Below are 13,263 nucleotides of genomic sequence, written 5' to 3'. Positions count from 1 at the left end.
TTGAACTATTCAAAATAGTCAAAATAGGCAAAGACGTTTAGGGATAAGGGCAAGGCACTGGCAAAAATGGGGCCCCTAGTTCTTGTAGTGTAAAGGAGCGAGAAGGCTGCCTCCGTTACCTGTGCCAGCTCCCTGTACGCCGTCTTGGCCAGGTTGTACGGCACCAGCAGGTTGGTGGCCAAGAAGTAGATGACCTCCAGGCCGGTGAAGATCATGGAGAACCTGTTGATGAACACGATGGTCTCCAGGGGAACCAGACACAGCCGCGCCACCAGGGGGAGCAGGTGAGCCGAGAACAGCCAGATCCTCTTGGTCTGCATCACACACGAGCACAGTGTACACACCACCAGCTGACCTGGAGGGGATGCAACACGCCCACCCACCCACGCACACACACCCACGCACGCACGCACAGAATGCAACACACAGAAAGTCAGACACACATATGCAAATGCCATGCACAAACTCATGCAAAACACACACACAGAGAGACACAAGTAATGCCATCATTGGTATTTGGCCTCAGTTTGTTAAACGTTTTAAGAGTTGGATTGGAGTAAGTAAAGGACGCTTGCCACTTGCCAGAATCTGTCCCCAAACTTTCACCGATCATTAACACATTAGCTCTGCTAATAAGACTAGTAGGTCCCATGCAATAGGGTCTGGCGTTCTCCTCCCTTTGTCTAAGGTGTTGGGTTCAACTCCACCAACAGCGCACATTTACTGTAAAATAAAGCAGCGAAACTTGCACTACAACATGCCGTATTCACAGAACAGGAGACTCCCTGCCCTAAACCATGGTAAGGCCAAACCCCAGCTCTACAGACGCAGCTAGCTAAGATAGCTCAGCTCAAACGGTTTCCATTTCACAAATTCCCCCAGACCTTAGTCGAGACTGTGGACAGGACTTTCTCTTTCTATGAATTTAGAGCAGGCAATAATCTTTGACCCCTTCAATTTATTCCTCCCACTGCTGTTGTACCCTACTGGCTCACCTGCCAGTGAGGAGCCCCCACCGGAAGTACAGTATTAGTACAGTAGTGCCTCGGGCCTACTCCCCCCATTCATCATTCCCAGCTGACAGGTGCTGCCCCTAGTAGGAGTATGTACAGTGATGAGGAGGCTTCTGTGTGTGTTTATAGGGGCGGTGTATCAATTACAACAGAAACATTGTGCATCTTTTTCCATCACGATTATGTGAATTAAGGTTGGGTGACTATCAGTTGTTTGGAAGGATTATCCATTTTCAGGGCCCGAGGCTGACACTAAACTGATTTTCCATACTTCTCACCACAGTATTATGTGAAATAAGGGTGGGTCTATGAATTGTTTGGATTATCCATTTGCAGGGCCTGACACTGACACCAAACAGAGTTTCCATACATCTCTGCACTTTGCAGTAGGGGTGGGGTAGGGGCGCATGGCGGTAGAGGGAAATGGCAGGAGGGTGAAGAGAGAGCTGCCAAAAGAATTCTTGAACTTAATACCACTTTGCATGGGGCGCCCGCTGGCCTAGCGGTCCAGGCGCACGCCACATATAGGCTTTGGCCTGACAGCGTGCCGCGTGTTCGAGTCGTGTTCATGACGACTTTTGCTGCGTGTCTCTCCCCTTCTCGCTCTCTCCCTCTTTCCTGTCTATATTCACTTGATATTATCAATAAAGGCAAAAAGCCAAACAAAAAAACAAACAAAAAAACACCACTTTGCATGCATGTGTGTGTGTCTGGCTGTCTGCGCATGCATGGGTATGCATGTCATCATAATTAGACACGTGCGTGACTGCGTGTGTACGTACGTACCTATGAGTGCAGTAGTGAATCTGTTCATGGAGAGAGGTTCCAGGTACAGAGGTCCTTCATATCCAGACTCCAGTTCACTGCGAACATAGTCCCTGGATAAAGACAGGTCACAAGATTAAACGTCCATGCATACAAGTCTATAGTCAGACCATTCGCCGCCGACTATGAAAACGGACCTCCATGACAGCGAGTTACTGTATGTTGTCTATTAAGGGTTATTAATGTTCACATGATTGAATGGGTTAGGTGTGGTTCATGGTAAGGTCAGGTGACACATAAACTACACATCCGTGGCCTTCTGCGAGTGGGGTCTTCGAGGGTGACATGTAAAGTGGCAATCATAGCCATCCAAAATAACATTGGACTCTGCTCTGCCATAAGGATAGGTGGCAACAGAGACATCTTATGTGGGAATCAAGATGGGCGCCTGAAAGAGGTGCTCTGTACAACAGGAACAGTTGATATTCTTCAATCTCATTATTATATCTCATATTTGTTGTTGTACATTACTTGAAGTTGAAAGGTGGGGGATGTAAGAAAAAAAGAATGTAAGAAATGCAAAAAAAATGAGGTCGAAAGCACAAATCCTAGCAGCTTAGGAAAATGGGGACTGTAGACTCTCTCTGACACCCGAGATATCCAACTCAACTTTGTAAGAAATTACGGAAGACATGGGCAATCATTGTACTGGTTTATGACTATATAATCATTTAACATTATTATTATTATTATTATATAACACGTCTGTAGACATTAGCTGTCTGAAACCTTGTCCTGAGGTTGATGACATCACTACCAGGCACATGGGGTCTCAACACCATCATCTCAACACCAGGTCAACTGAGTTTCACAGCACTATACCCAGCTACTTTTAGGGAGAATGGTGTGCCAGTCCGACAAAAATGCACCTGGTTAGCAGCAGTGCTTATACAGTATACCTACAGCAATACATTATTTAAAGCTTTTTGGAAGATATTTGACATGGATGAGGCAATGAATAATGGACTAACATCTGAGCTGTGTAGAGAGAAACCTTTTAATGTGTGCCAAATCAGGACAAAACAGTATGTGTGTGTAGATGGAAACTAGGGCTGCATCATACTGTGTATTCTGTTGAAAACAGAACACACAGTATGATGCAGCCCATGTGGACATTAACTTTCTTTTTTTCATAATTGTTCTTAAAGGACCACTTCACCACTTTTCAACTTCTCTTCCTATAATTGGTCCTAACTAATGTTCATGATAAAATACCACCATTTTTTCCTACTCAGTCTGTGTCTCATAGGAAGGCTGTGGGCAGTTCAGAAACCCGTCCACCAGTGACATCATCGATGGTGAATCCAAGCTAATAGAAACGGCAGGCTTTCTTTTCCTGAAAAGTTGCAATGCAAAAGTTGAAGCCATCGTTCTCACGATATTCAAAATCTAAATATATTTTAAAACAAATCTTGTTTAAAAAAAAATCTGCCTAATGATGATGTCACTGGTGGACGGGTGTCCGAACTGCCCAAAGCCCTCCTATGAGACACATACTATAGGGAAAAATGGTGGTTTTATCATGAACATTAGTGAGGACCAATTATATGAAGAGATATTGAAAAGTGGTGAAGTGGTCCTTTAAGCACTTCCAGGGAAAGCTTGGGGGAGTTAAAATGAGATTCTACTGCTTAGGTACCGGTAATCGTTTACAGTGGGTGGTTAAATATGAGGCGGTTCCCCCCTCCCCCGCTGGAGTGTGTCACCACTGCATTAACATTAGAAAATAGAGCCGATGTGTGAATCGGGAACTACATTAATATCAATTGCTACTTCTCACCTACAAATCCCTCCATGCCCTTGCCCCACAGTATCTGACAGACCTCCTCAAGGGCTACTACACCCCTGAGCAGAACCTGAGGTCTTCGGACACGGAGCTCCTCACCATCGGTCACGCAAAAAAAGCGGACCCTCAGCGATAGAGCTGTGGCAGCCCCTGCCCTCTGGAACTCTCTCCCCTTGTAGATTCGCCAGACACCTACATTGGACTCTTTCAAGTCTGCACTGAAGAGACATTTGTTCACTCAGGCTTTTGGCAATTAGTTTGTTTTTTCTGTTTTGTAAAGTGTCCTTGGGTTTCTTGAAAGGCGCTATATAAATTCAAGTTATTATTATTAAATGCAATGTCTTGTCTTTTCTTGTTTTTATTTACAAACTGTACGGCTCTATTGGAGACTGCAGAGCTGCAGGACCAGACGTGTTTATGTCTGTAGGAACATATCCTCCGGAGGGGAAACTCAATTAACACCACAGGCTGGGAGAAAACACTGCGGCGGTATGCCCCTATAATTCTTGCTCAATCTGGGTTTAAGAGTGGCTGCGCTTAACTCTGTGTGTGTGTGTGTGTGTGTGTGTGTGTGTGTGTGTGTGTGTGTGTGTGTGTGTGTGTGTGCGCGCGTACCTGGACACCTGGTGACCAGCGAAGAGCAGCAGTGCGGTGAGGACATATAGATAGAGTTTTACCAGATGCTGATGAGGCAGAGTCAGCAGCACCAAGCTCAGGATGTACCCTGCAACACACACACGCACACGCACACGCACACGCACACACACACACACACACACACACATTTAGCAAAGGATGTTTTTAAGAGCAATGCCTGCATATATTACACGTACACTGCCATTAGTGTGGATCACAGCAGGCACCTAAAAAAACATACAGGGTAACCGTTATCCATGGGTATAGAGACTTACAGTGTGTGTGTGTGTGTGTGTGTGTGTGTGTGTGTGTGTGTGTGTGTGTGTGTGTGTGTGTGTGTGTGTGTGTGTGTGTGTGTGTGTGTGTGTGTGTAGCAGATGTGTCTTATGTAATTGCGTGACAGTAAATGAGACAGTCACTGCTCCCTACCCTGCTAATGACAGTCAACAGTAAACTAACCCAGACGTTACCTAACTGCAGAGAAAGGCAGACAGACAGACAGAGAGGAGAGAGAGAGACAGGTAGAGAAAGAGAGAGAGACAGGTAGAGAGACAGATGGAGAAAGAGAGAGAGACAGGTAGAGACAGATGGAGAAAGAGAGAGAGAGAGGTAGAGAGAGAAAGAGAGACAGGTAGAGAGACAGATGGAGAAAGAGAGAGACAGGTAGAGAGACAGATGGAGAAAGAGAGAGAAAGACAGGTAGAGAGACAGATGGAGAAAGAGAGAGAAAGACAGGTAGAGAGACAGATGGAGAAAGAGAGAGAAAGACAGGTAGAGAGACAGATGGAGAAAGAGAGAGAAAGACAGGTAGAGAGACAGATGGAGAAAGAGAGAGAAAGAGAGAGAAAGAGAGAGAGACAGATGGAGAAAGGTCATTCACAAAACATTGAAAATCATTGAGGGGAAAAAAAGAGAATAGAAGAAAATATCTTTGTCTAGTTTATCTTGCAAGTGAGTAGTGATGTTTCCATACAGATGTCAAACGAGTTGTAATCACACTAAATCAAAATATTGCAAAAATAAATATGCAAAGTTGGTACAATTCCATTGATTGGATTAAAAGCAAATACATGCTATACCCAAATACAAAATATATGCCACACACATCCATAATAACACTAGGTCAAAACCTTGTATGTATGGCTGGATAATTTTGGATAATATTTCTGCTGTAAATGACTTCTGAGGTTTGAAGACCCCTCTAGGCATAAATAATTGAACTTATTGACTGTGGACTTGTGGAGCTGGTGCCACGAACAAGCTTAAGTAACGTGAACTTGTGCTGACTTTGGACATGTCGACAACTCTAAACTATTGCAGAGTGACCCATTATTTTACCTAGTGGGTGACACCTTCTGATAGTTCTACTCTAAACGTTGTCAAACATCAAATAATGACTCATGTAGCCTCACAGACAGGCACATTAATCCCACTGGTGTTTCAGCAGAAGAGTGTCAAAAACACAGCGTGTAAGTGACAGCACGCTCAACATGTACAGTATGCTCCCATGCTGGTTGCCAAAAGCCTGGAATAAAGATATAAAGCAGTGATCATGGATCGGCTTAACCTATTAAGACCTGAGGTCGATTATACGAATCGTCTCTGTCGGGTGGAAACCTCATATGTCCAAAAAAACTGTTTCAGGATTCCAATAAAAACAACATCTAAAGTAGCAGCAGGTCCACAAGCTCAAAACGCGTCACTTCACACAGCATTTCCAGTTTGTAGATCTGCTACTTTTGATGTTTTTGTGGGAGACTGTAGTTGTGTAGTATGATCAAGTAGGTTGTTAGTTTACGAAACATCACACCTGTGTGAACTGCGCGGTGCAACTATACTGTACTTCTCGTACTGTACTGTACAAGCCCTCCTCCCTGGCGCCTGTGTGTGTGTGTGTGTGTGTGTGTGTGTGTGTGTGTGTGTGTGTGTGTGTGTGTGAGAGAGAGACGCTGCACAACAGTTCCATGCAGTGGTATTGCTGAGGTGTTTCAGCTGTCCGTGCTCGGACGGACGGACAGACAGACACAGCCAGCCAGGGACACACATGGCTGCGTAATGCGGAGGAGGCACCGCTCAAAAACACCAAAAAGGTTAGAATATGTCGATAAGAGATTTTTCTGCCCGACGACAAAAAAGGAATCTAAATCTTCTAAAAAAAAAGTTTTCTAAAAAATGTTAACCACATAATCCCAGGCCTATTTTGTCTGGCATTGAAGACCTTCAGTGTGCACGGCTTCGATTGAATTTAAAAAACATTGAGCGGTAGCCACACCCACACATCTAATATATTTTGTACAATCCCAAACTTGCTGATTATTCGAGGCTTGTACATTCATTTGACAGCCCTAGAAACCATTTTGAATGAGCAATAGCCAATGAGGCACAGGTCTCATTATACAACTGTTGTTGCATAATTAAACTTAATACTTTCTGTACTCCTTTTCTAATGCAACACACCATTGAAAGGACTATTGGATACGAACATGCCTGTCTCTCTTGTGGCAGACATCAGTCGATCCCCACCTTTCATCAGCACATACCCAGCCTGTTGGCTCATTCACCAACTACAGCCAAGTGACTGGCGCGCGCGCACACACGCACACTGTGTTTGGCCAGCACCAGCCAGGGTTCGATAAACTAATGATTGCTGCGTCAACTCTTCTGTCACATCGCTGTCCCCAAATCTATGTCTTTGTCCTTTGTGCTGTAGCACTGTCCGTGTAACTACCTTCCATCTAGTCCTCCGTCTTCATGACTGCCTATATGGTAGTACCCAGTTTTCTGGAACAGAGTTTGAATAAATTTCACTTTAACTGCCTGAAACCTATCCCTGTTCTCATTAAAAGACAACATTCAGAATCACAGCACACATGGTTGGAGGTGCAGATAGAATGGGACTCGTTCCAAGAGGAATCTATAGTCCTAATCTGGCATATTCAGACGATCGGAGATGTCCATCCACAAATGGCGACATCAACATTCAATGTATAGGCCCAGACGGCTGCCGTAGCCATCTGGGCACCTAGGCTGGTAATCCAGCCTGACAGCGTGTTGTGGGTTCGAGCCCCAATCCCGACGACCTTTGCTGTGTGTCTTCCCCTCATCTCTCTCCCCATGTCCTGTCAGACTACTGTCTACTCTATCTACTATCTATCAATAAAGGCAAAAAGCCCAAAACATATCTTTAAAAAAAAGGATAATGTATGGCGATTTTGGGACTTATTTGTAGATTTGTTGTTTTGCGGATGTCGTATTACATGTGCCCTGCTTAATTATAAATCCTCACACTGTCCCACTGATTTCGGTTCTCACTTCTCCCCTAGCCAGCGTGTATAGATAAAGGATTGTTTTCTCCTGTTTGCCATAACATTATCTACCCCTCGGTAACAACATGTTGTTGCCCATGTTATTTGACCTTGTAGCTAAGCAGACAGCTAGGCTCCCTTGCTCTCCTATTTACGTCTTAAAGACGTTATATTAGTCGGCTCGGCCGTCAGTTGTACTGTGCCAAGTACACCTCCCAGCTATAGGTGCCGCTATTATTCACTTTTTGTAACCTCTGAACTCTGATAAATGCATTACTTCCCCGTGTCAGAGATTGTTTTGATTTCATATTGTATATAATGATCTCACTGATGATGTGTCAGTGAGAGATCTTTTTAACGCTGTACGGACATATCATTTTCTCTCCCGATGTAATTGGTAATATATCAAATGGAAAATCCTTATAGCTCTGGTGTGTGGACTTCTCTTCTTTCGTGTCTGTGTCAAGGTATTCTGGTATACTCTGGTACTTTTACTCTGCCCAATTCTCTCATTTTAGTATTGTAGTTTTCCTCTAAAGTATTTATCCTTAAAAGGTATTAATATAGAATTACAGTTTAACATTTTAACATTAAAGATTAGTTAATATTCACTTGGTTTAAAAGGTTTTACAGTCCTTCTGACTTGAGTACTTGTACTCTATTACATTCTTCCAATTCTCCTCTTAGTTTTAGACATTAAAGTGTTGGTGTATTTATAGTCTTAATTAGTGATTATGTATCCCTTAAAAATACATAACATATGGGCTATTAGAACAGGACAAAACTAACCCCACTGCTTTGAATGAAAATCATATCACCGTCCCAATATGAAAGTCCTTGTATTAATTCTGCAATACAGTTAGTTTTTGAATCTCCAAATTGTTTCCAGCCAGTTTAAGCCCATACAGTGAATTTGAGTGAACATGAGACTACTATATTCCAGTTAGTTTGAATGACACCTGTTACATTGGACAGTATGAAAACATGAAATTAGATTAGTTACTGCTACTACTTAACCCGGGAAAGCATCTGTGTCATTTTTGAACATTTTGGAAAATCGGATAGATTTGTGCAAATCTTCGAATATACATTTTTAAAGCAAACATTTTAACTACCAAAAGAATTCTCGGGTCCCTGTAACAAAATATTTTAAGACAGGTTATGATTCTGGCAGGAGCTACACAACGGTTTGCCTGGTTGTGATTGTAAAGGTTTGGCATCTGAATAAAATAATACTAATGTACATACAGTACTACTGTATATGGGAGTAGCTACAGACTGCAATATTCATATAGCCTATAAAGAAATGCATACTGCTCATGGAAATGCATGCTGCTGCTTGCACTTGCTTGTATTGCATGGCCTGACGCCAACTCTTGTCACTACTTGCTGAACCTCCTGAACCAATGGTGGAATTTGGGGTATGCTATGCAGGTCTCTGGTTAGCCGTCATGTCAGCCCTATGTGTCAAATGTCATATGTGGTATGCAGTTTTTATTTTAACTCCTGGGCTGGCATTGAGAACATGTCCCACTAAAAGGTCGTATGAGTGATATTCTTTACCATATTCATATTCTGATAATAATTTCTACACTAACAGCGGTTACTCTAAACATATTTTTAGGTCGGCAAACACATTTTCCAATCGGCAGACACAAGTCATGCAGGATCCAACGACAAACAAGGGATAGTGGACGTGAACAAAACAACACAAAAAACTAATAAGACAAAATTGGAACTGGCCTTGGATAACTGAATGTACTGGGTGAAAAGCCTTTCTTGCAAATCCGCCCCAAAATGAGTTCAAACTGTGCCACCCTGGGCGCCAATAACTGATACAGTGAGCAGAGCCACGAGCTGCTTTGACTGATAAAAGATAAGGTGGTCAAACACAATCAAATTGTCTACCAATACTACAACCATACTGTGTAAACACTGGCCCCAGAGCTCCTGATAACACCACAGACCACGCCACAGGACCAACGGCTGTTACACTTATACTACTATATAGCAGTGGTGTCCAAAGTCCGCCAATTGCGGCCCAGCGGCACACTTTTAACTGGCCCACCAGTCAATCATGCTTAATGTCCTCAAAGTCAGGCATCCAACAAGCTTTAAAGTGAGCAGATTAGACCTTCCGTTCCAGAGATAATGGCCAAAACATCTTGAAAAAAATAAAAATGAATTTCTTTTTTGAGAACTTAATGTGGGCCCAGTCATAAATGACTTGTCATGGCATTATAATGCAAATGAAAGAGATGTACTGTACTGTACCTAAATACTGTAAAATAAAGTTGTTGAAATTTGTATGTGACTTTAATATGGTCCGAAAGTACATTATGACAGGTAGGAGATGTAGTTGGCCCTTGGGCGATATCATATTTTCTAAATTGGCACCCTTTGAAAAAGGTTTGGACACCCCTGACTTACAGCAATAATGCCAAATGAATTACATTTACATCCAATTCTCAAACTTTTTTTTTTAGAAAACATCCTTTTCCCCACTTCTAACATAACTTATCTATGAGCACATACTGTATATGCAGTTAGATAGACAATAGCCAAAAGCAGACGTGCGTCATAGTGGAATATCCAGAAATCACCGGCACTCAAGCGCCATACCACTTTCGTCCAGCAGCGGCACTCAATGTGTTAACAGCGTTAAGGCTAATTCATTCACCAAAATAAAGTCCATTAGCTTGGCCTGGACTACAAGGGATTTGTTGTTGTTACTGTGAGAGTGATGTCTAGCCAACACTAACTCAGGATTTGTACTGGAGGCTGGAACATGGTGCTCCTGCCCTATGTATGGGGCACATGTGTGTTATAATAACAACCAGTGAGCAAAGGCCAAAATATTTGTACTGAAACATGGCATGTGTTGTAAATCTATACAGTAGGTAAAGAGCAGGGTGTTTGTTATTCAACAGGATATGTAGGCCTACTGTATGACTCATACAGAGATGCACACAATCATGGCTCATACAGTATGTAATTTATGTCTGCCACAAGCATCCGTCCATAAGCCTAATTTTACATATTTATTTGTTCTTGAACAGGGTGTGCGTGTGTGCGTGTGTGCGTGCGTGCGTGCGTGTGTGTGTTAAAGGTCCTTACATTATTTCGAACGATTTGTTTGCATTAATTTAAACTGCTGCGTTTTTTTGGAAACAACAGCATGTGTGACGAAGCGCTGGTCACGCGTTCGCATTGCCGAGAGCTGAAAAAATATTTTCAACTCGGGCGTTTGGTTTGGGAATCATTTTAGGTGAGCGCCGAGCGTTTTCACCTTTGGACACTTTAGTGCAGTGGTTGCCAAATTGGGGTCCGGGGACCCCTAGGGGTCCTTGAGAGAGTTCCAGGGGGTCCCCAGCTAAATGATAATTAGGAACCAAATGGACCCTTATGGGTCTGTAACGCAGAGAGTGTAAAAACGGGTCCATTTGGTTCCATTTGTACACTCTCAAGAGTTAAACTAACTTTGATTTTGCCCTTATACATTGGGGGTCCCAGAGATAGAAATACCATTAAATGGGGGTTCGTAGCCTAATTCAGGTCAACTGGGGGTCCTCGAAAAATCACTGCCAGAGCCGTACAAATCTTCTCTTATGGGGCTTCCTTGGCATATATTTTCTAATTTGGGTCCGCGGGCAAATGAGGGTCAATTCGGGGGTCCTTGACGTGAAAAAAGTTAGGGAATCTGGGAACCACTGCTTTAGTGGACAAGTGTGTGTGTACCATGTACTACGTGTGCTTTCCCTGAAGCCATATAACTTTACTGACCGACATAGTGTAGGTAGAGCGCCAGGTACTTGTACTGGAACAGGGGGTTGTTGGAGAGGCTCGTGCGCTGGATCTTCTGGAAGAAGGAGCTGACGTCCCAGCGGTACAGCACGTCCAGCAGCATGATGCTGGGGACGCGCAGGCCCACGTTCAGCACGGCCTCCATGCGCTCCTTCACCGCCATGATGACCTCGTCCTGGGGAACTGGGAGCCGCCGCCGCCGCCCGTCGACGACGACCTCGCCGGGACCACTTTAGCGACCTGGGAGCTTACGCCGGGCGCACTGTGTCACACAGGAGAGGAGAGGGAGAGAGGGGAGATGATTCAAAGGATCAGTTTCAACAGTTTTCTGAAAAACCTCTGTTTCTATGTCAGTGGTGCTCAACCTTTTTCATGTCAAGGACCCCCAGAATGATCTGTATTTGGCCACGGACCCCCAATCTGAAAATATGTTGTTCCAGAAGCAAAGATTTGAGTTTAAAACGTTTGCTCTGGAAGAATATATATTCAAAGATTTGCGCCACATTTTCACGATTTTTCAATCTACAAGCTCGTAGCGCGGCACCGAGAGCTTGTACTACTTGTAGATCTGCTATTATTCAATAACTAAAGTATAACATAATGCTTAAAACACCAAAAGGGGTTCCCGTCCTGAATGGGTTAAGTAGACAGAGTTTCAGTCTGATTTATACTTTAGTTGCGCTCCTGTGTCGTCATGCACGAACATCTTCAAGCTCGCACTGAAACACGTTGTTGTGATCGTGTAAAATTGGCTATTTAAAGCCTCAAAACATAAACATGTGACATGAAGCCAAGATCACATAAAAAAGAAAATGTGAAACAAACGAAAATAACGTCCTTAAAAAAAGTTGAATTGAATTCATTATAAACAATGTACTACCAACTACTGTAAATGGACAAAACAACATTTAAATAACCAGGTATGCACAAGTTTTAGTACTCATATTTAAGAGATTTGCAGCACCTTTAACTACATACTTTGTCGTATACTATCACAAATAGGCCTACAAGCTGGTAGACCTATACTGATCTAATGGCATGCCCGAAATGCGGACACCAAGTTCAAAGTGGTTAAGGTGCATAGTGAAGTTTCCTTCCAGGTAGCCTCGAGTTGATATAGTTGATATTCCATCCGAGGCCTTGCATTAACTGTTTGTGTAGTGCTCCATCTACCAACATAGTGTAGCTGGCTGCCACTGCCAGTAATACAAACCATTGTTTTATACATTTATGACAAATTGGAACACTCGTAACTGTTGCTACAGTATGAATAAAACAACAGTTGCTATGTGTTGACTGTGAGAGAAGACAAAAAAGGAAAGAAATAAGAAATGTGTCTTGTTATTGGATCTTGAAAACAAGTCACGGTAGAACAGTGATATCAGGTTTTTCCAGTGTTTTTACCCTATGACTGCAGAGAAATTAGACATTTTCTTTTCAAAGTGGTTACAGGCAGTCATGCTGGAAGAAAGACAATTATACGACCATTCTCTGCAAGGCCCCTATTAAATGACCACAGTGACAGCCAGGCTGTTTTGTTGACATACTATTCTAAAGCTTGACCTTCTTGGCCTTAAAACAACATTTAAGGAGCACATTCTCTTCAGGGATTTCCTGCACCAGTGCAGTATGAATCACGCACAGATGAAGGCCAATTACCACAATGTGAAATGGCAGATGTGAAAGAAAACACCAGAGGAATGGAAAAATAAATCCAATACTGTAGGTAGGTGGATAAAACTATGAACACTTTCAATTACAGTGAGAGAGCATAAAAACATGGCTGGCTCCCTGAAGGAAGGTGCTACATGTCAGATTAGACTGACTGTCAAGGGAGTAGACTCGTATAGTAGCAGCACATGTTGCTCTGAGCTACTGACATCAATACAATCGT

General features: G+C 43.1%; 1 protein-coding gene across 1 annotated transcript in view; it reads right to left on the bottom strand.

Moving 5' to 3' along the window:
• Positions 1 to 13,263, bottom strand: part of LOC306928547 (RING finger protein 145-like) — a 32,012-nt gene that overhangs the window by 12,918 nt on the left and 5,831 nt on the right. The window contains exons 2-5 of the mRNA XM_079508772.1: positions 11,349 to 11,631; positions 4,240 to 4,348; positions 1,800 to 1,891; positions 120 to 355 (exon numbers count right to left, since the gene is read on the bottom strand). Of these exons, the coding sequence (XP_079364898.1) occupies positions 120 to 355; positions 1,800 to 1,891; positions 4,240 to 4,348; positions 11,349 to 11,532 (621 nt within the window). The 5' untranslated portion in view covers positions 11,533 to 11,631. The remainder of the gene's footprint in view (positions 1 to 119; positions 356 to 1,799; positions 1,892 to 4,239; positions 4,349 to 11,348; positions 11,632 to 13,263) is intronic.

This window comes from Electrona antarctica (assembly GCF_951216825.1).
Source record: "Electrona antarctica genome assembly, chromosome: 8".
NCBI classification, from domain to species: Eukaryota; Metazoa; Chordata; class Actinopteri; order Myctophiformes; family Myctophidae; genus Electrona; species Electrona antarctica.
Note: the sequence above shows the minus strand (reverse complement) of the source record. Positions and strands in the feature narration are given on the sequence as shown.